Genomic DNA, 19,703 nt, shown 5'->3' with positions numbered 1-19,703 from the left:
TCCAGACTCTTCTCTTCAACTCCTACAAAAGTCATTGGAGTCAGGAAGTAAGAGAGGCTCTGCTTTATATTACCATATGCCTATCTATTTACAAGTAAGTTTCTGAATGAACAGTTGTTGCTGATAAGAGACTGTTATTACTACAGCAAGAGACATACTCCTGATATCTCCTAATGTATAACGGATGCCAGTAGACTTACTTAAAGACCTGAGTGCTTTTTATCGAGTACCTCGACTTCCTGTACACTCCCCAAGAGTCATTTCAATTTCCTTACGGAGTTTGTGTAAACCTCATTGGCATCCATATCAAGGGCCATCAGTACCTTGCCTTCACCACTGCACTCTCTGCTGGCACTGCATCCCGCTAAGCTCCGGTCTCCCGCCGCCGTGTCCTCATCGCTCGCGGCCGCGGAGTGGAGACCGGAAACTACACTACCCAGCACCTCTTGCGGCAGGAGAGCCGCCGGAGACGATTTTGGCGCCAGGAGGCGCATAAAACTGAGCACCAGCCCCCGCGTCGCGGGACCGCACGCGGGCTAAGCCCGGGCAAAGGGCGGGCCCTCTTAGGCCTGAAGAGGCCTGAAGAGACTGGACTGGGCCTACTTTCTTGCCTCCGGACTCTATGCGGCATTGCACAGATTGTGAGATAGACACTATTCGATGCTGCATCGGTTCCAGTAGGTTCTGTGTGTTTTGCTTAGCTACTATTAGAAACGTACTTTAGGGGGACTGTGATTGAATAACTATGGCTAGTAAATCCAATAAGGGTACTCTTGATGGCTATGTGTGGAAAGTTAACCCTGGAGCTGACAAAGAAGCGAATTTAGCCGAGATAAGGGCGAGACGACGTAGCTCCATAGAGCATATAAAAAGCTTGTCTCATACTGCCAATGTGTCCCATGAAGTGACTCTATCTGACAACAGTGCCCTTTCTTGCCATGACTGTATACCAAGTCTGGACACTATAATTATGTCATCACCCTCTGGTAACCCAACCATGCCTGAATCATGTAATGATTTGTCTCCTACTATTATATCTCGTTCCATTGAGGTAACCTGCCACCCAGCTGCATTGAACAACCTACATTTAGTGGCACCCCCGCCTCAAACTCCAGTTTCTCTAGGGGTACCTAATCTAGCAGGCCCGCTACCTAAGAAAAGAAGAAAGCTGGATGTAGTAGTTCAGAAGAATAAAGGGAATCATATAGCCGGTAACAAACCCAATCTGGCTCACATTGGAATTGGCCCTGTTCACAACTCTAATGACATGCCCTCTCCTGGTACTTCGTCATCTTGCTCTATAAATGATATTACACTAGCGGAACTAATGGGCAATATAGAGAAACTGCTTAAAACTCATTTGCAACCCATTGTCGACAGCCTACAAACTATTGAAATTAGGCTGGCGAAAGTCGAATCTTTACTGGGTAATAAAGGGGTTTTATCTTCGAGTCCTACGAAGCTACCAGGGCAGTATTCCAATGTGTCTGTTCCCCAGGTATCAACTCCTATTTTACCCCTACAGACAGTTCGACAGGGTGAGAGTAGTGTGATGAATGCGACAAATAATTGTGCAGCGAAAACCACTACTTCTATGTCAACCCAGCTAAAAAAGAATAGTTTAAGTCAGGGAGGGACTATTCCCTCAACTGGGGTTGTTAACTGTGACAGAAAGAGTCGTTGCCCGGCTTTAGTGACAAACATGCACAAATCTCTTTCTGTCAACATTCCACCCGAAGCTGTCCCTCTTGCAGTGGTGCTTGCTGGTGTCCCTACCTTGAAAGGCGAGGCTACAGAGGGATATTCTCAACTAAAAAATAAGGTTATTTACTGGTTAGGACAAAATCGTCCCCTTCCACACTATATCAATGGATAAATCTTACATGTCAGGCGTTTACCATGGTTAGGCAACACACCGAAAAACATCAGCGGAGACATCATTTTGGTCAATTTTAGGGATTCTAGGGCTGTTAATTATATTCTAAACGGGTATACTGACTCTGGGAGGTCCGCCATTAGCATTTGGGAACTAACTTATTTTTTTCCTAGACCTAGGTTAGCTTCCACTTTTAACTTTGGGGCCTCAATAAGGGCTCAACCCAATGTATCGATCCCAATGAGAAATCGTTTTGAGGTCCTAGCTGACCTCGAAGAGGTAGATTGACTTGATAATAATCATGTCATGTCAGCAAGAGTTGCTGATATGTCAGCAAGAGTTGCTGAGCCTGTTGAGCCATTGTCTGATCCTTCCTCTTTTAGCAATTTGCCACCAGATCATGATAAGGAGGTAATTACTGATATTTGTCCTAAACAAACGTATGATCCCTTACCATCTGATATTTGCCCCAATAATGTACAGGGGAACAGGGGGAGTTTATTGTCTTGGAATATTGCTGGCCTGAACTCCAAATTGGATTCAGAAGATTGGACTGGTTTTGTTAACAAACACGACCTTTGCATTTTTCAGGAGACATGGTCATGTGAACCTTGCTTTGTTCAGGGATTTTTGAACTACTCTGTGCCGGCTTCCAAGGGTCTTAGGGGCAGACCCATGGGAGGACTAACAATATGGGTTCGCCAGTGTCTTAAGCTGGTTATTAAAGTCATTGACACCAAGAACCAAGATATCCAACTGATCAGACTGGCAACAGACAAACTAGGTATATTGGACATTTACAATGTTTATGTCCGGAGTAATAAGGGGAGAAGGTCTGACACCTTAGGTGCTTTAAGCAGTTTAATAGATATTAACTCTACAAATAATAATATCATTATTGCAGGTGACCTCAATAGAACATTTGAACCCCTATTGAATAACGATGACTTATCTGACGACGAAGAGGATCGACAATGGGCTGTTCCCAAATTAGAACTTTCACCAGTTCCGCGATGGACGGTAGATATCATAGCCCTAAATACTTTATGCTATGAAAAGGGCCTTAGAGCTCTAAACGGCAGGACTATTGGTGATAGAGATGGGTCAAGTACATTTGATAATGGCAGACACAACTCTAGGATTGATTATGTGATCTGCAGTCTAAAACTACGGCCCTCAATTTGTGATATGGAGGTTGTGAAGAGGATAGAGAGCGATCACAATCCTTTGTGTGTCACTCATAAATGGTGGCTTTACACCACCTTATTGTCTGGTCTTTTTGTGACTGCCCCCCCTCGGGCCGTCCCCACAAACGATATGCGGAGATTAAGGTGGGAAAAGGTAGCTATTAACCAACAGGCCATTGCAGAAATTAACTCTCGGGTGGACACTGCAATATCGGATATAAAACTTTTTAATTCACTTGGGATTGGCTTAGGAGAGGTAGAAGGCTTACACAACTCTCTCTTTTGCAAAATTAAGGAGTACTTTGTCAAACCTGTAAAAAACAAAGCTAATAGAGTCCCTAAGCCAGCCAAATGGTATAACGATCAATGTAGAAAATCACGATTAACCCTGGGCGAAGCTATCAAGGGGGGGCAATCTATTCTAATTCAGGCCGCTAGAAAGAATTATAAAACAAGTATATCAAAGGCCAAAAAAGATTGGGATGAACATCACTGGACGGAGCTAAAGGCAGCCAGTGATAGTAGGGACTCCCGGTTATTCTGGCATATTGTTAGATGGGGTAAAACAGGTCTTCCAGAGCCCCCAAATAACAATGTGCCCGAAGAGGAATGGATAAAATTTTTCAAAAATCAGTATGCCGCCCCAAATAATAATAGTGATAGCACGGCTGAGGACCTTAGGTTTGACCTTCCCAAAGTGAATCTCTTCGATATAGATGAAATCGCGACGGCATTGAACACGGTTGCCCGTGGCCGTGCGCCTGGTCTCAACGGTGTCCCAGCAGACTTATTTGTAAATGATAAGGACCGTTGGTGCCAGTATATTCTCCTTCTTATCAACGCTATTGCCCTCGGTGCTACGGTCCCAAAAACTTGGCAGGGTGCAGTCATTATCCCAATTTTCAAGAAAGGCGATCGATCCCTGCCAGGCAATTATAGGCCAATAAGCCTTATTGATACCATCCAGAAGGTCGTGGGACGTGTGATTGTCAACAGGCTCCTGGAATGGGCGGACGAGACCAATGCTCTCTCACAATTCCAGGCTGGCTTCCGACGGTCCACAAGTACGGTGGACCAGGCATTCCGCTTTACTTTAATTCAATGGAAGACAGTGACGCTGGGCAAAGGCAGCTTGTACGCTGCCTTTGTCGATCTACGGGCCGCATTTGACCTCGTTCCCCGTTCTAAGCTATGGCTGGTATTAAATAAACAGGGACTTCCAAGCGATTTATTGTCTTTGATTATGAGATTGCACGAATCCAACTATGCCAGAATCGGGTGGGGAGGACACGGCTCGGTAACCTCGGACTTTCCTGTCGAAAGGGGAGTGCGGCAGGGTTGCTCGATGGCTCCTGTTCTATTCACCCTATACATTAATGATGTTGTAGCCCGAATGACTTCTGCCCAAGTGGATGCCCCTTTTTTAGCTGGGACCAAAATTCCCATTTTAATGTTCGCTGATGACACGCTCATCCTATCTAAGACTCCAAGTGGACTCCAGCGTGCCTTATCCATTTTTGATGAATTTTGTAGGGAATATGGATTAGAAATTAACACTACCAAAACAAAGTTAATGACATTCAATCCTCATTGTAGCTTCAAAACAAAAATTATTTTGAATGATCGCCCGTTGGAAGTAGTAAACACCTTTACATATCTGGGAATGCATATTTCCACCGAGCAAAATTGGCGACATCACACTGATTTAGCTACACTTAGGCACAGACAATTGGCAGGTGCCATTTCCTCAGAACATAGAAAATCATTGACCAAACCTATAAAACCAGTTTTACAGGTGTACGAAGCTAAAGCTATAGGCTCCGCCTTATATGGTGCAGAGCTCTGGGGCTTTGAGAAGGTTGCTGCCCTCCAAATTTCAGAAAATAAATTTTTAAGGGCAATAACAGGTTTACCTAAAAGTACCCCATTGTTGCCTCTTAATTATGATCTGGGCCGAAAAGCAATCTCGGATTTGGCACAACTGCGCCCTATTCTGTATTGGCGCAGGATATGGACAACTCCTGCCCTTTCTCACTATGTAGAGGGTTTTCTAGATATCATAAGGTCAGATGCTTTCCATAAAATAGATTGGCTAAAGGCACTTAGGACATCTCTGTGTAATCTTGGCCTGCGCACACTTTGGGATGATCCGGCGGGAGCATCTTTTCCATCTAAAATTGCCATAAAGAATATATATTGGGAGTCGGTTGCAAGACGGAACTGGAGCAGTTCGTGTGCTGGTTCCATGACTGCAGACTTTCTTGAGGTTAAGATGTATCCCTGTCTGGAACCATATTGGGACATTATAACGAGGCCCCTGGAAAGAAAGCTCCTTTTCCAACTGAGAGTAGGCGCTCTTCCCCTCAAATCTTTGACATCTAAGTGGGCAGGGGGTTTATGTGATGGATGTCCTGCCTGTGGTGCAGACAGGGAGACTATTGGACATTTTTTATTTGTCTGCAGGTTTTACGCGGCACCAAGGCGTTACTGGTTGTCTCCGATGTGCAAAAATTTAGGAACAACTAGTGGCAGTGTGGCCTTGCGTATAATACGTACTAATACTTTGCCATGGATCTCAGTGGCCACTGCTAAATATTTAGGCTGGGCGTGGACAATCAGGCAGAGATTGCTAGTCATTTGACTACTCTCGTGATTTAGGAGAGACTGCTAGTCTTCTGATTATTCTCTCTAATGTTTTATCTTTTTTTAAAAAAAAAAAAAACCTTTTTTAACTCCTTATCCTCGATGAATTATATGTTATGGTGTTGTACATGACATATGTATGCTTTGTATATATCGATTCCAATTTAATCTCTTTTTATTCTGTATGAATTTTTTATTGTAAATGTTTTTGCTTTTATGAATAATATTCGAATAAAGCATACTTTGACTGACTGACTGACTGACTGACTGGCTTATTTTTAATCAGCCTGGAGCGCATATCTTTACAGGGCGGTGTCAGGCAAGACCCAAAGAGCACTGATTTGCTCACTAGTGTTAGAGTGTGAGGGACGGTAACATTAGGCAAGGCCCAGCCAAGGTGCTACTGGAAGGGTAAAAGGCCTGATTTAATGTACAAGCCCATCAGCTAAGCCGTCATTGAGCCACAAACATGTCTGCGTCTTGGGGGTATCTTACAGGTAACATTATTATGCGGAGCAGATGAGGATGCGTTTCTTGATGATGTTGGTTAGGCAAGCAAGTTTGATAATCACAGGAAGAGTGTCCATACTCTGAGTGTTTATTAGGTCACTTTTCATGCTTTTAGAAGGAAGATCCTGAGCATTGTTTTCTGCGCCTGGTCATGTAGGAAGAACTCAGTACTGGTGAGGTCTGTACCTGACATCCCCTGTATTTCTGTGGCCTATGGCGTGATATCATGACCTAAGGCATTAAATGCTGCGATCGAGTTATGTTAGGAGAGATATGCTCTGTTATCAATTAATGTGGACTATATTCCTCTACAAACTCTAGAATCTGGCTGGTGTTTGTTCAACAGGATCATTTCCTCAGAATAGCAATGCTTTTAATTGGTTGCCTCACAATATCTAAAAATTTTCCTTCTATTGCAGGTATGGAATTGTTAGAAATGGGGGTCTCTAGTTGGCAGAGGTAGGTACCTTTGACCAAGTAGCGACCCTTGCTTCTAGTCAGGGTAAGAGGGATACACACTTTAGATAACCCCTGCTCACCCCATTGGCAGCTTGGCACGGAGCAGACAGGCTTATCGCAAAGGCAATGTGTGAAGTATTTGTACCAACACTCACAGTAACACAGTGAAAACACCACAAATGGACACCACACCAGTTTAGAAAAATAAAATATCTTTACCTAAACTACACAAGACCAAAACAACAAAAATCCAACATACAGTTACTTAGTAGAATGTCTCAGAAAAGGTTATTGCAAAAATAAACTTGTAGATGATAAATGCGACACTTTAGTCTCAAAGTACCTGGGATGCATAACGCAAAACAAACAAAAGGGGCGCAGACAATGCAATGCGTCAATTCTTCCTGCGCTCCGGTTCCGATGCGACAAGATGGTGCCTCGATGCGTTGCAACGATCCGGTGCGATGGGAAAAATGGCGTCTCTCTTGCGATGTAACAATGTGGAGGCGATGCGTGCACACCCGACGGCAGTGTGGCGAAGTCGGTGGTTTTCTGAGCCACAACTGGCCCTGCAACACGCTTCTCCGGTGATGCGATGACACCCTCGGTGACGGCGACACGCTTCTCCGGTGTTGCGGCAGCGATCAGTGGCGACGCGCTTCCTCAATGGTGCGGCAGCCCTGCGACACGCTTCTCCAGCTTTGCGACGGCACCCTCTGTGGCGGCGACACGCTTCTCGGGTGATGCTACGGCGACCAGTGGCAGCGGCGTCACGCTTCCTCGATGATGCGGCAGCGGCTGCTGCGGCGGCATCACGCTTCTCTCTCATTGCGTCGTGCTTCCAGCTCCCCACAGCAAGAAGGCCTCACGCACAGTTACAGGCCCTCCTGGCAGACTGGAATTCCCAGCAAGGAAGTTCATGGGTGGAACTCCCAGCAAGGAAGTTCAGGGAAGCTGGGGGTGAAGTCCTTTTGTGCATGGGACTTCAGAAACAGGAGGCCAGCTCTTCTCAGGCCCTTGGAGACTTTTCTTCAGATGCACACAGCACACAGCAAAGTCCTTCTTCATACAGGGGACACAGCACACAGCAACGTCCCTTGGTCCTCTCCTCAGTAGAAACAGCAAAGTGCAGGCCAACCCCAGACACACAGCAAGGGCAGTACTTCTCAGTCTCTTCAGCTGATCTTCGTTGGCAGGGATTCCTCTTGATCATAAAGTAGTCTAAAGTTCAGGGGTTTCAGCTCTCATATTTATACTCCAAAAGTCTTTCTTCTCTATGTGTGAAGGGTCCTGGACCCAGTCCAAACCAGTTCTGAGTGCACTCTGCCAGTGCACATCTTCTTCCTTTGTGAGAGTGGGCCAAGGCCATCAGACACACCACAGGAGGTGGAGACAGCATTGTGGAAGGCAGGCATAGCCCTATTCAGGCCCAGGTGCTACTCCTCCCACCACTTCAAATGCAGATAGGTCTATTCAGCCCAGTGTTGACTCACCCAGACTCCTGAAGTCCGCCCCAGCCACTGTCACTCTCAAACTAGACAGTCAATCCACAAACATGCAGAGGCACACAGAACGGTTGAACAAGAAAATAGCCACTTTCTAAAAGTGCTATTTTCAAACACTGAATTTAAAAACCATCCTTCCTAAAAGATGTGTTATTAAATTCTGAGTTCAGCGATTCCAGATTAATTTTCTATCTTGCTCCTATGGGAAGATATGCAGGTAACCATGTTATACAGCATTCCCCATTCCGTCCTATGGGCAAGATAGCCTTTCAATAGTGAAAAACGAAATTGGCAGTATTTCACTATCAGGACATGTTACCCACACTAGTACATGTCCTACCTTTCACATACACTGCAACCTGCCCAGGGGGGTACTTTGGGCCTACCATAGGGGTGTCCAATGTGTAAGAAAAGGGAAGGGTCAGGCCTGGCAAGTGAGTACATTGGCCAGGTCAACATGGCAGTTAACAAACTGCACACAGGCACTACAGTGGCAGGCCTGTGACTCCTTTTTAGGGCTACTAATGTGGATCAGTGCTGCAAGCCCACTAGTAGCATTTGAATTACCAGCCCTGGCACACTCAGTGCACTTTACTAGGGACCTACTGGTAAAACAAATATGCCAATCATGGATAACCAATCACAATATCAATTTTACACAGGCAGCACTTGCACTTTGGCACTGATCAGCAGTGGCAAAGTGCCCAAAGCATCTAAACCAGCAAAAACGAAATCCAGCACAGTGTCAAAAATACAGGAGGTAGAGGCAAAAAGTCAGCGGAAACCACGCCAAGGATGCCAGGTCTAACAGGAATATCATTATGATAGTTTGTTTCAAAGGAGTGAATTCGTGAATGAACATCATTTTTGTGTAAAATGAAGAAAAGAAGAAGATGATTCACTTCAACTGGTTCAAATCATGTGGTGGATTACACTCCATTAAAAGGACAACATAACACAGAAGTGGGTGCAGGGATGGAATCTGTCCAAGCTCATTAAACAGAAACCCCACATATTGTCTGAATCACAGCTGTGTCCCTTCCACAAGGGATTATCAGTCTATCACCGGATTATGATGGATCTCAGAGTTATGAGCAGGAACTGATCCCTCTACAGCAGAAAGGCTTTTCCTCCCTGGGTAGAAAGAGTACTGCTGTAAACTTGAAGAATGGCAAATCCCTGTTAAAAAAAGCTTGCTTGCTTAAAAGGATTTATTAATATCTAAGTGGCTAATAAATCATGCCTTCATGGTTAGAAAATGGAGCATTGTGCTCAGCTCTAGCTGTATAGAAAATAAAAGTTTAAAAACACTGGTCTAACCCTGCGGAAGCTCAGCTGTCACATGGGGATCCTGTGTGTCTTTAGGTCTCCCTACTACAAAAGGTAATGCATTATTTTATTATGTAATGGCATCAAGTCAAAAATATGATCATACTTTTAAACAAATGAAAACATTTCCGCAGTTAAAAATTTACGACATTCTTGACATGTTAATGTAAGTGCTTTTGGATTTAACAATGTCACATAAAATCTCTCAACATAAGACACCATTCACAAAGAACTAATAAAGGGTATTTTCTATTTTCTTTTCAAGCTAAAACCCAAGAGACGATATTTTTCCTAGATATATTTTCAAGAAAAACTCTCAGGTTATGGTAGAGCTACTTGCCCCTAAATATGCTTTAAGGTTTCAATTGTATTCAAACACAACACTATTTTTCAGACATTTAGACATGAATACCAAAATAGATTGTTGTGTTAAATCGCAGTCTGACTGGAAATGATCTCCAACAACATTTGTGCTGTGCCGGTTGCCAGTGGCATTCTAAGAATATCAGGGCAGCTTATTTTTGAAGCACACTGTACAAGAAATGTACTTATTTTATGGAAAAAGCCCGAAGTGCAATCTTATTTGTAACTCATTAACCTGCACCTTATGGGTAAGGAACTTTTGCAATTTGAGTAATTAATTTATTGGATGCACTTCTAATTCAGCATTTATCTTGTCATGAAAAGTCACACATTTCTAATGACTTTTACTCTTCTGGCTGAATTACATTCTACAGGTACTGTTGGGACCAGTGCTTAATTTGTGCCGGTGCTTTCCGGTGCTTAGCACCGGCACCTAATTATCAGGGCCGGGTCTACACACTCAGCTCAGGTGCACGCACCGCACGTAATTATTTATAAGTAACTTACTTGCTTCAGCAGCTTCGCTAATGCTACGGTAACGGGACACTGCTAACAGCACACTCAAGTGTTTAACAACTGTCTGCAGACTCACTGTATGATCGATGACATGACACTGACTTCTTAATCACTTCAGCAGCCAGGCCTTTTGGTTCTCTTCTCGGGCCTCGGGGGTTGGGGCTGTACGTGGCAGCCAGCGTGTGCACTGCGCAGATGTTCTCAAATTGGGCTTTGATTGCGCACGCCACGCATTCAGTGCCACGCCCCAGCATAGCGCTGCCGCACCTTGTCTTCGTGTTGGTTGTTCAACACTTCGCCGTTCACAAACAACTTCACAGACAGTTCACACTCACAAATACTGAGTGACTCGGACGACGTTGTGAGCCAGTTAGCCAGGGTCTGGCAACGCAACGGGGGTACACCAGGTGAGACTTGTTGTGAGACTGAGTGAGAGTGAGAAGACACTCAGGACCCCGGCCTCCTAGCAGGCCTAAGCCCTGCCTGCGAAAGAGACAGTTAAGCTGCGCAGCAGCCGGCCCGGCAGTGCAAATATGCATAGATAGACAGAGAGAGTCCGACGACTCCCAGACTACTCCTCACGAGTGCCACGGCCACCCACGTCCCACTCACTCAAGTTAAGTGATTCCCCGCCAGTGCCGCCACTGTCTCCGGCGCCCGGCTGTCCCATTCCCATCATGATCCTCTTTACTCCGAGTCCCAGCCGGTTTGCGAATAGGGTGACCAACAGCCACAGGCCCGGTTCTAGCGGGTGGGCCGCCAGGTCCACCCACCTAAACATGAGCTGCCATGGCCCACCGAAACAGGAGCCTTGGCCGGGAGGCCCTCGCAGTGAGGGATTGAAGACAGGTGCGCAATTTCAAAGCACAGGTAGTGTGTGTATGCCCGGGCCGAGATAGCTTCTAAGGAGCACAGAGCACACACATTCAGTTTTAGATTATCGCAGCCGCACCCGAGTACTTCACACTTCACAGGTCTTTAAAAGACCATTTATATGTTAACGAGGCTTTGTTTATTGTTTCACCCCTTCATCTCCACATGGCAAATGCCACAGTGTTCTGCTGCCGCTGCGTGGATATTTCTTTTTCTATGCAGCAGCGCAGGAGAAAAGAAGTTTGTTTATTCCTATTTACCTTTCCTAACCCATGCAGCTGCGTATCACATCAGGCTGTGATGTGACACAAAGTTTGACTAATGGAGTACGAGTAGGTAAGAGAATGACGTGTTACTACTAGTTTTTCTTTTTAAAAGCTGCGCAGGCCCAGCAGGACACATACTTCGTGTGTGCTTCATTTAGACAGTTTTTAGCATTATCATGGCCGATGCAGGACAACAGTAAGACAATACAAAATGCCCAGATAACGCTGGTGATAAATGATCCTGCTGGAGAGCAATCGTTTGTCTGTTAGTAGTTTTTAAATGCAGTAAATTGTATTTTCTGTGGAAGCTCAGTGGGTTACTGCCTTTGTCACAGAGATCCTTGTGTTACTTGCGGTTCAGAAGTTGCAATCCTAACATAGGACAGTGACCAATGAACTGTCACCAAAGAGCTCCATACAAACATGAATGGTATAATTAGAACTTCGCTTTCTTTTTTTGTGATATAGACAAGTTAGAACTTCCCCAGTCTTTCATTATTCTAATGTTGCCAAAATGAGTATGTTTGGGCAGATATACATTTTTATCAGTAAAGCTGACCCCCATTGAATACTCTTTAAATCCTAAGGTTGTGTTTCTCCAGCCCGAAACCCTCGTAAAATTTCCGGCCCACAGGTATGGATGACACGTGATTCATACACCTTGTAATCCTTATTGGCTTGTATGATTCATTGTCTCCTGTATAATGTGGGAGTGGTGTAAAGTACTGACACACACTACACTGATATGAGTAGCGCTATACAACAAATGAAATGCATATGAGAGAGGGGCTACATAAAGATGAGGGGCACTGTTGGAGGGTGGCAGTGAGGGAGTCTGAGGAGGAGGTCATGAGGGGGATGGGCTACAGGGAGATGAGGGACACTGGTGGAGGGTGGCAGTGAGGGAATCCGAGGAGGAGGTCATGAGGTGGAGGGGCTACAGAGAGATGAGGGGCACTAGTGGAGGGTGGCAGTGAGGGAGTCTGAGGAGGAGGTCATGAGCAGGATGAGCTACAGAGAGATGAGGGACACTGGTGGAGGGTGGCAGTGAGGGAATCCGAGGAGGAGGTCATGAGGGGGAGGGCTATGGGGAGATGAGGGGCGCGTGTGGCAATGAGGGAATCTGAGGAGGATGTCAATAGGGGGGGGGCCATGGAGGGAAAAGCAAGTTAAGTTCCATGTTTTTTACTATTCAGAATGTCTAATAAATGCACATATAGCTCCATGCCAGGGAGTAAGTTATAGTAGCAAGCCCAATTGTTAATCATCTTTCTTAATTGTTTCTCTAAAAGTAATCGCTTTAACTCTGCTTTTTATGAATCCCAAACACCTTCGGCCACTGGAAGTGACAGTGACTCATTCAAGTGTATTTCATGATTTTGTTCAGCTTATCTGTTCTGATTTGACTAGAGTTTGTTTTCACAACATTTGGGTTTATTTTGTCACATAAGCTAAGTAAACATTGTATCTTTGATCTCATAGACTCTATTAAAAAGGGCATACCCTACCCCAGTATTGTCCTTTCCCCAAATTAGCACATGGAGCACTGGAATTGTCCCTTTTCAATGCATTAGTGATTTTATCTAATTTATTTCAAAAATGTGCTTTAAATGCACTTTTGATTTAATCTTTTTGAAAATGTTCACAGGGCAGGGGAACCTCCTATCAAAACCTTACTATGAGGAAGGCAGGCTCCCTTGCTGAAATTAATCTGACTTTTCGCAGTACCCGTTGAGGATGTGGCTGGAGCTAATAGCGGAAGTGGGTGGAGCCAGTGGAGGAAGTGGGTGGAGCCAAAGAAAAAGTAGGTGTGGCCTCCGACAAAGATTTGAGCACCTGCACTTCAAATTTTACAAATTAAGCACTGGTTGGGACTAATATATTGTCTTCCATAGTCACCATCGCACACAGCAAGCTAATACAAGCAAGCTGGCCTCCCACAGTGTTTTACATTACTTGGGTTCCAATCCACAAGCCCACTGCCGTATGCCAAAACACACCTTGCATAGCACTTCGTTTCTTTTTAGATCAGTCACCAAAATTAAACTTTGTATGACTGAATAGCAAGATGCTATTTAGGACAATATTCATACATTGAAAATACCCTGCAGAGTACCTAAATTCAAAATATTGCCTTGCTAATCTGAGTAGTTATATGGATTTCCAGGTTTGTACATTGGTGAACATGCCACCCAAATATCTGTATGAGCGAACAGTCTCTATATGTTGATCAACCAAAAACCACATTCATTTATCTAATTTTCCGCCCACAGACAAAATGTTACTTTTTTTTATATTGACTGTTTTACATTTTTTTTTATTATGAGCAGCATATTGTCGTAAAAACATCGAAGGAGCTTTGTAGACTAATTAATGTTAAAATATACTAGAACTGTATCACCTGCCTATGAGAGGCAGGATACCTATGTTCCTCCAATTCTCATAAGAAAATACAGCAGACAAATGATTGCAAAAAAAACAGAGTATAAGAGTAGGCGAGACACAACCCTGGTTGGAGTTTGTTTGGAGAGAGGCATTGCTGACTTAGAGTACCAGTCTTTGATGTCATCTCAGTATTGTGGGTAGGCTGAATAGTATTTTTAGCAATCAGCGGAAATTCAACAAATTCTCAATGTTCCCTCCATACAAACTTGATTCACCTATACAAACGCTGCCTTTTGTTCTACAGAATAGCAATAAAGTACCTATGGAATTGTGAAATCCATCTGCAAGTGTTGACTTTCAGGTTTAATAATGTGGATATTGACTATTTCCAAGGTCCGGAGCAATTACTATTAGGAGTATAGATGAACCCCCTCCCCCAGTGAAGAATGCAACAGAAAATATTTTGCACTTTTTTTGTAGGTTAGCTTTCAGGTGGCCAAATTAAATGGCTGTCATATATCTATGCTGTTTTGCTATTTTCACAGAATCCTTCTTAAACAAGATTCCATTGGTTTAAAAGTCTGACATTTATAGATGCTATAAACGTCTGTCATGCTTTGGTTAAATGAGTCCGGCACATGCAGATTTTTTCCTATTGTAAGTATTAGTGTCCATTTTATAATATGACATTCAACATCAAGTCACTGGCCGACCTTGCTGAAACATAACTTGAGCTAGAACTTTATTTAACGTAGCTATTGTGCATAAAGGGCGGTGCTTTCCATTGGTACTGCACTCTCAGATCTGGGTCTTCTAAAAGCAACAAGCCAAACTACCTTAGCATTTCCCAGAACCATCTAACTTCACCTCGTTCTGAAATTCATACCAATGACTCTCCACCAGAGAGATGACATCAAGTCTACCAAAGACTTGTGATGGCTAGATCCAATGAGAGTCCGTAATGCCCACTGAGAGTGGTCAGCAGACAAAAGCATTGTGCGAGAGGTCCATTAATCATGGATATTGGTGCCTTTGGACATAAGAAGATTGAAGAGCTTAATTTCAGGGAAAGATGATACGTCCATGTACCATGTGGTGGACATTATCGGTAGAGTGGATATTGCTATTGTGCAACCTGAACATCTTGGTTTGTAGATATATTTCAGGTCCAGCCCTGTGATGCATGCATATTTTATCGATTGTGGAAAGTGGTAGTAGAGAGTAGATACCCTTGTAGAATGTGATTCCTCATAGCAAACACAATACATGCACCTCATCTAAAGGCCGGGGCAGCACTGGCAGAAACCATGCAAATACCCCCAACAGGGTTCATAAAGCAAGCATTCAATATTCTTGAATAATGCAAAGTAATCGTTGGGCCTTAAATTTTCTGCCCTCACATCAACCATGCATCCACCCATCACTCAAAAACAAAACGAGTGGCTTACTAACAGTTGAGGGTCGTTGCTTGACTTCCTTGGCAGCAGAACAGGATAAGTCCTGTTAAGACGAGAGCCAGGGCACCTGGACCGACAGTCAATGGCGTCTTCATTTGCCTCTTGGCTTGGCTGAAGTTGACTTGCTGATGTCCATTGATTGGTTGTTCATAACAAGGTCTTATATTCAAGACAGAAGACCTGAGTTCAGCATTGCCATCTGATGTCTCCGGCACCTGCTCTGTGTTCAGAACTTGCTCTGGCACATCATGGAGGGTGAAGGGTGGCATACAAGGCTGCAGCGTTGGTGTGGAAGGAGCAGAGCTAGGCACCAGTGGGGAGGGTTGTAAGTTTGCCTGCAGAGGATGCAGAGTGTTGGACTGTGAAGGAAACAGGGAGCCGGACTGCCAAGGAGCACTGGAGTACAATTTCAGAGGGAGTTGGGAGCTGACTTGCAAAGGATGCTGGGAATTAAGCTGCAAAGGGTGCTGGGAGATAGTCTCTAGAGGATGCTGGAAGGAGGCTTGCCAGGTATGCGGAGAGTGGAAATGTAAGGGCTGTTGGGAGTGAAGTTGCACAGAGAGCTGGGCCTTGGACGGCAAATGATGCAGGAAGGTGGCTTGAAAATGTTGTGGTGAAAAGCACTTCAAATGATTTTGGGAGCTGAATGTCTGGCAGCCTTGAGAAACGTAGCACATCTTAAAAGCTGCGGTGAGACCTGAAAGAAAACAGATAGGGTACGTCTGAGATCGGGGAAGGTTAGAAATTATAGCATCACTCATATGAAGTCACTTGAACGTTCCAACAAACACACAAATACCAATGGGTGCCCTGGCATGGATATTACCTTCACCAGCACACTTGGGACGGTTACAAAAATACAACGACTTCACAGTATAGAATATAATGTGCAATAATGTGTAGACAGACATAATACCAATAGACATAAACTTTAATTCATAAAAAGGCACAAGCGCCGCAAGAGAGGACCAGCCCTACATGAAGGACATTTAAAGAGTCACCATTCGGCTACTTGCTGCGCAGAACATTGTCCTACCATAACATGTCTCAGGAGTGACGTTTAGTCACTTCGTCACGTGTGTGTAAACATGTAACTAATGCAGAGGCTGGGGCGCCTCCATATTAATAATAATGTTCCACAGGAACAATGATTTTAGGAAAGCACAAAAAAACATACAGTGCCAATAACATCCTAAATAATATCCTAAATACTTTCTATGACAATCCTGTCATTCCCTATCAGCTGTTCAAACCTTTCTGCACGGTATTATCTATGTTATACTTTTCTTTTATAATTATATTTACATTCATGTTTATGGAGGCGATATGGAAAGTGGCATCTGAGGATGGTACTTAGATTTGCATAGTGGGGTCCACAGCCGTTTAATAAAAGGGGCTCATGCAGGTATGACATTTGAATCCCACCTTGTGTAAGTTACACAAAGCCTCTCGCAGAAAATCACTCTTGCAGAGTCCATCATGCAAAGAATCATGACAAGAAACCACACATGAAGTGTCTAGAACTTCAAGGAGCGCCTAGGGTTCCAAAGAAGGCCCAGACCTCCACAGAGAGTGAAAACCTCCAAAGAGCCCCCAGATCTCAACACAGGGCCCAGACCTCCAAGAAGGACCCAGTCTTCCAAAGAGAGCCCCAACCTGCCAACTTCAAAAACCCAAAGAGGGTCCAGAGGGCTAAAACGTCCCTGGGAAGCTCAGAAATCCAAAGAGAGTCCTGACCACTATAGATGGCTCAAGCCTCCATTGGAAATCCAATCTTCCAAAGAGTTCAGGATCTCTATAGCATGTAGGAACCTCCATAGAAAGCCTAAACTATTATCTGTAGTCTGCTGCAGTCCTAATGGCAGTATTTTTGTACCGAACCGGGGATCATGGGACACACATTTTATGCTCGCACTTTCGTCTCTTGACTGCTTGCTCTCACTTGTACAAGCTTCAGACTGTCGGGAAAATGCACGACCGCATAGCTGTATACTTTTGGAAGGTCTATTCTGCATGGTTGATGAAACATGATTCTGCTGGGGTAGGAACAAGGAGTAGGACTTCCATGGGTAGTATGTGACAGGTCTAGGGCAGTGAGGAGAGTAAGGGTGGTGTTTAGTGAGACAGAATGGTGCTGGATTGGTCTCCGGCTCTGTGGTGGATCACGCTCATCCAAAGAGACCCATGAGTTAATGAAGGATTGAAAATGGGTGTTTATCAACAAGTGTATGCGGTGGGTGGCGGGGTGGAAGTGCCAGACTGGAAAACAAAATCAACTTTGGCAAAATGTTCAAATCAGGCACAACCCTTAGGTGGCTGCTATCAAAATGGAGCCTTGAAGGTTTTCGTGGTTGAGTCACGCCGGCCTATCGAGCTCTAAAAGCAGCCAAGTAGCATGCGGTTCAGTGGGAAAATTCCAGTTTCAGACTAGCCAGTCCTGCCTTTGGGGCAGAGGTGAGAGAGAGGAGTCTGAGAATGAAGAAGTGGTGGTATGATAGAGCAAAAATCGGGGCGTTACTTAAGGATAATTGCTTTGAATCTAAGTGAGATATCCTTAGCTAAGCCAGGGTGCCTCAGAAAGTTTCTGGTCAATTCTCCAGCATATAGACTTGAATCATGGGCTCTGTCGCAGATAGTGATATATTACTGCAAATTCATTATGATTCCAGTCCCTCACTGCACAGCTACACGGTACCCAATGCACACATCAGTAGAATGCTCCACATTTCAATCAATCTATTAAATAAACAGCCTTGTCACAAATTATATCTTTGCGTTGATTGTATTTCTATAAATTTAAATCAATATCCTAGGGTGCCTGTTTAAGGAGTTTGCATTGAGAATGTTGTGTATATGGAGCCAGTGTAGTTCCCTGCGATGTGGTGTCATGTGAGTTCTGTGTTGAAGGTTGAAGAAGAGTCTGGGTTTCGAGTTCTGGATGGTTTGTAATCTTCTAGTGAGTTGGTTGGTGATCCCTGCATAGAGGGCGTTCCACAGACCAACATGGTGGTGACTAGGGCGTGAGTGACAGTGTTTCTAGTGGTGCTTGGGAGACATTTGAAGATCTTCCTCAGCATCTTCAGAATGTACAAACAGGATGCAGTGATGGCGTTGACTTGTGTAGTCATGCCCAGTTTCCTGTTGATGATTATTCCGAGGTGCCTGGCTTGGGTTCTGGGTGTCAGTCCCAGTTCGGCTAGCAGCCAGTTGGAGGCCCTTGGTGAGGTGTTCTTGCCGAAGATCACTACTTCTGTCTTGTCGGTGTTGGCTTCTATCCAGTTAGTGGTTTCATTAATGCAGGTGTTGTGTTGGGGTCTTGTTCAATAGGGAAAGTATCAGTTGAGTGTTGTCAGCATAGGAGAGGATGCTGATGCCATGTGCATAGATGACATTGGCCAGAGGATCATGTATGCATTGAAGAGGTGGGGGCTGAGTGATGTGGCTGTGTGACATCAAGGAGCTGGTGGTTGCGGAGTTGTCGATAAGGCTTTGTTGATTAGTTTCTTTAAGATCTTTGCCAGGTATGATAGGAGAGAGATGGGTTTGTAGCCAGAGGATGGTTTCTTGAGCCAAGAAAATGGTATTCAACTCTCAGGTGAGTACTGAATTGCTGTTTCACGTCAAATAAGAAAGTTAAAAAACGCAAGTTTATTGGTCATTTTTACGGGATGGATCTTGAGTACAAAAATGGTTCTTTAATAGGGAACCATCTATTTAAAGACTTTTTGAATGATGATATGTGTTAGAAACCTGAGCTTTTCAATCAAGTATGATACTCCTGTGATTCAATGTACTCGATGTATTATGTTAGTTGGCTAAATGATATATGTGATTTATTGAGAATGATTATGTTTGATAATGATTTGATTTATATAGATACAGATGGTAAGGTGCGTTTCATTTCCACATCCTTTTAGGGTATAATAAATTAGATCCCTGATGAAGGTCATGAGACCGAAATGCACTGCAGCATTCAACATTGAATCAAATATTGCATGCTATCTATCATGAAAGGAGTTTAAGGAAATATAATCACCACAAAGGGACGTTTTTGAGAAGTCTGATGATTTACTAAATGGATTTCAGGTTGGAGCATTCTATTGATGTGTGCATTAGCCACTGTGCAGCTGTACTCTGATGGACTCGAATCATAATGGATGAGCAACAAGATATCACCAGGTTGCCTGGGGCTTGAGTGGTATTTTTCTCGAACGCTGAAATGTTTAAAGAATATTAGAGCAGCACATGGACAAGATGAAAAAAAATATAGAGGGACTCTGTTGCAGATAGAACAATCTGCCCAAAGAAGGCAACATTTTTAAATATTAAATTAC

The 19,703-nt window shown here is 44.1% G+C and overlaps 1 protein-coding gene across 3 annotated transcripts in view; it reads right to left on the bottom strand.

Moving 5' to 3' along the window:
* LOC146860776 (cell surface hyaluronidase-like) overlaps positions 1-19,703 on the bottom strand; it is a 665,184-nt gene that overhangs the window by 608,032 nt on the left and 37,449 nt on the right. For all 3 annotated transcript variants that reach the window (XR_014978861.1, XM_085644718.1, XM_085644719.1), the window contains exon 2: positions 15,365-16,066. Coding sequence is in view for 2 of the 3 variants with exons in the window: in XM_085644718.1 (XP_085500844.1) it covers positions 15,365-16,046 (682 nt within the window). In the remaining variant the exon portion in view is untranslated. The remainder of the gene's footprint in view (positions 1-15,364; positions 16,067-19,703) is intronic.

Source organism: Triturus cristatus, chromosome 3_1, assembly GCF_964204655.1.
Source record: "Triturus cristatus chromosome 3_1, aTriCri1.1, whole genome shotgun sequence".
In the NCBI taxonomy this organism is placed as follows: Eukaryota; Metazoa; Chordata; class Amphibia; order Caudata; family Salamandridae; genus Triturus; species Triturus cristatus.
Note: the sequence above shows the minus strand (reverse complement) of the source record. Positions and strands in the feature narration are given on the sequence as shown.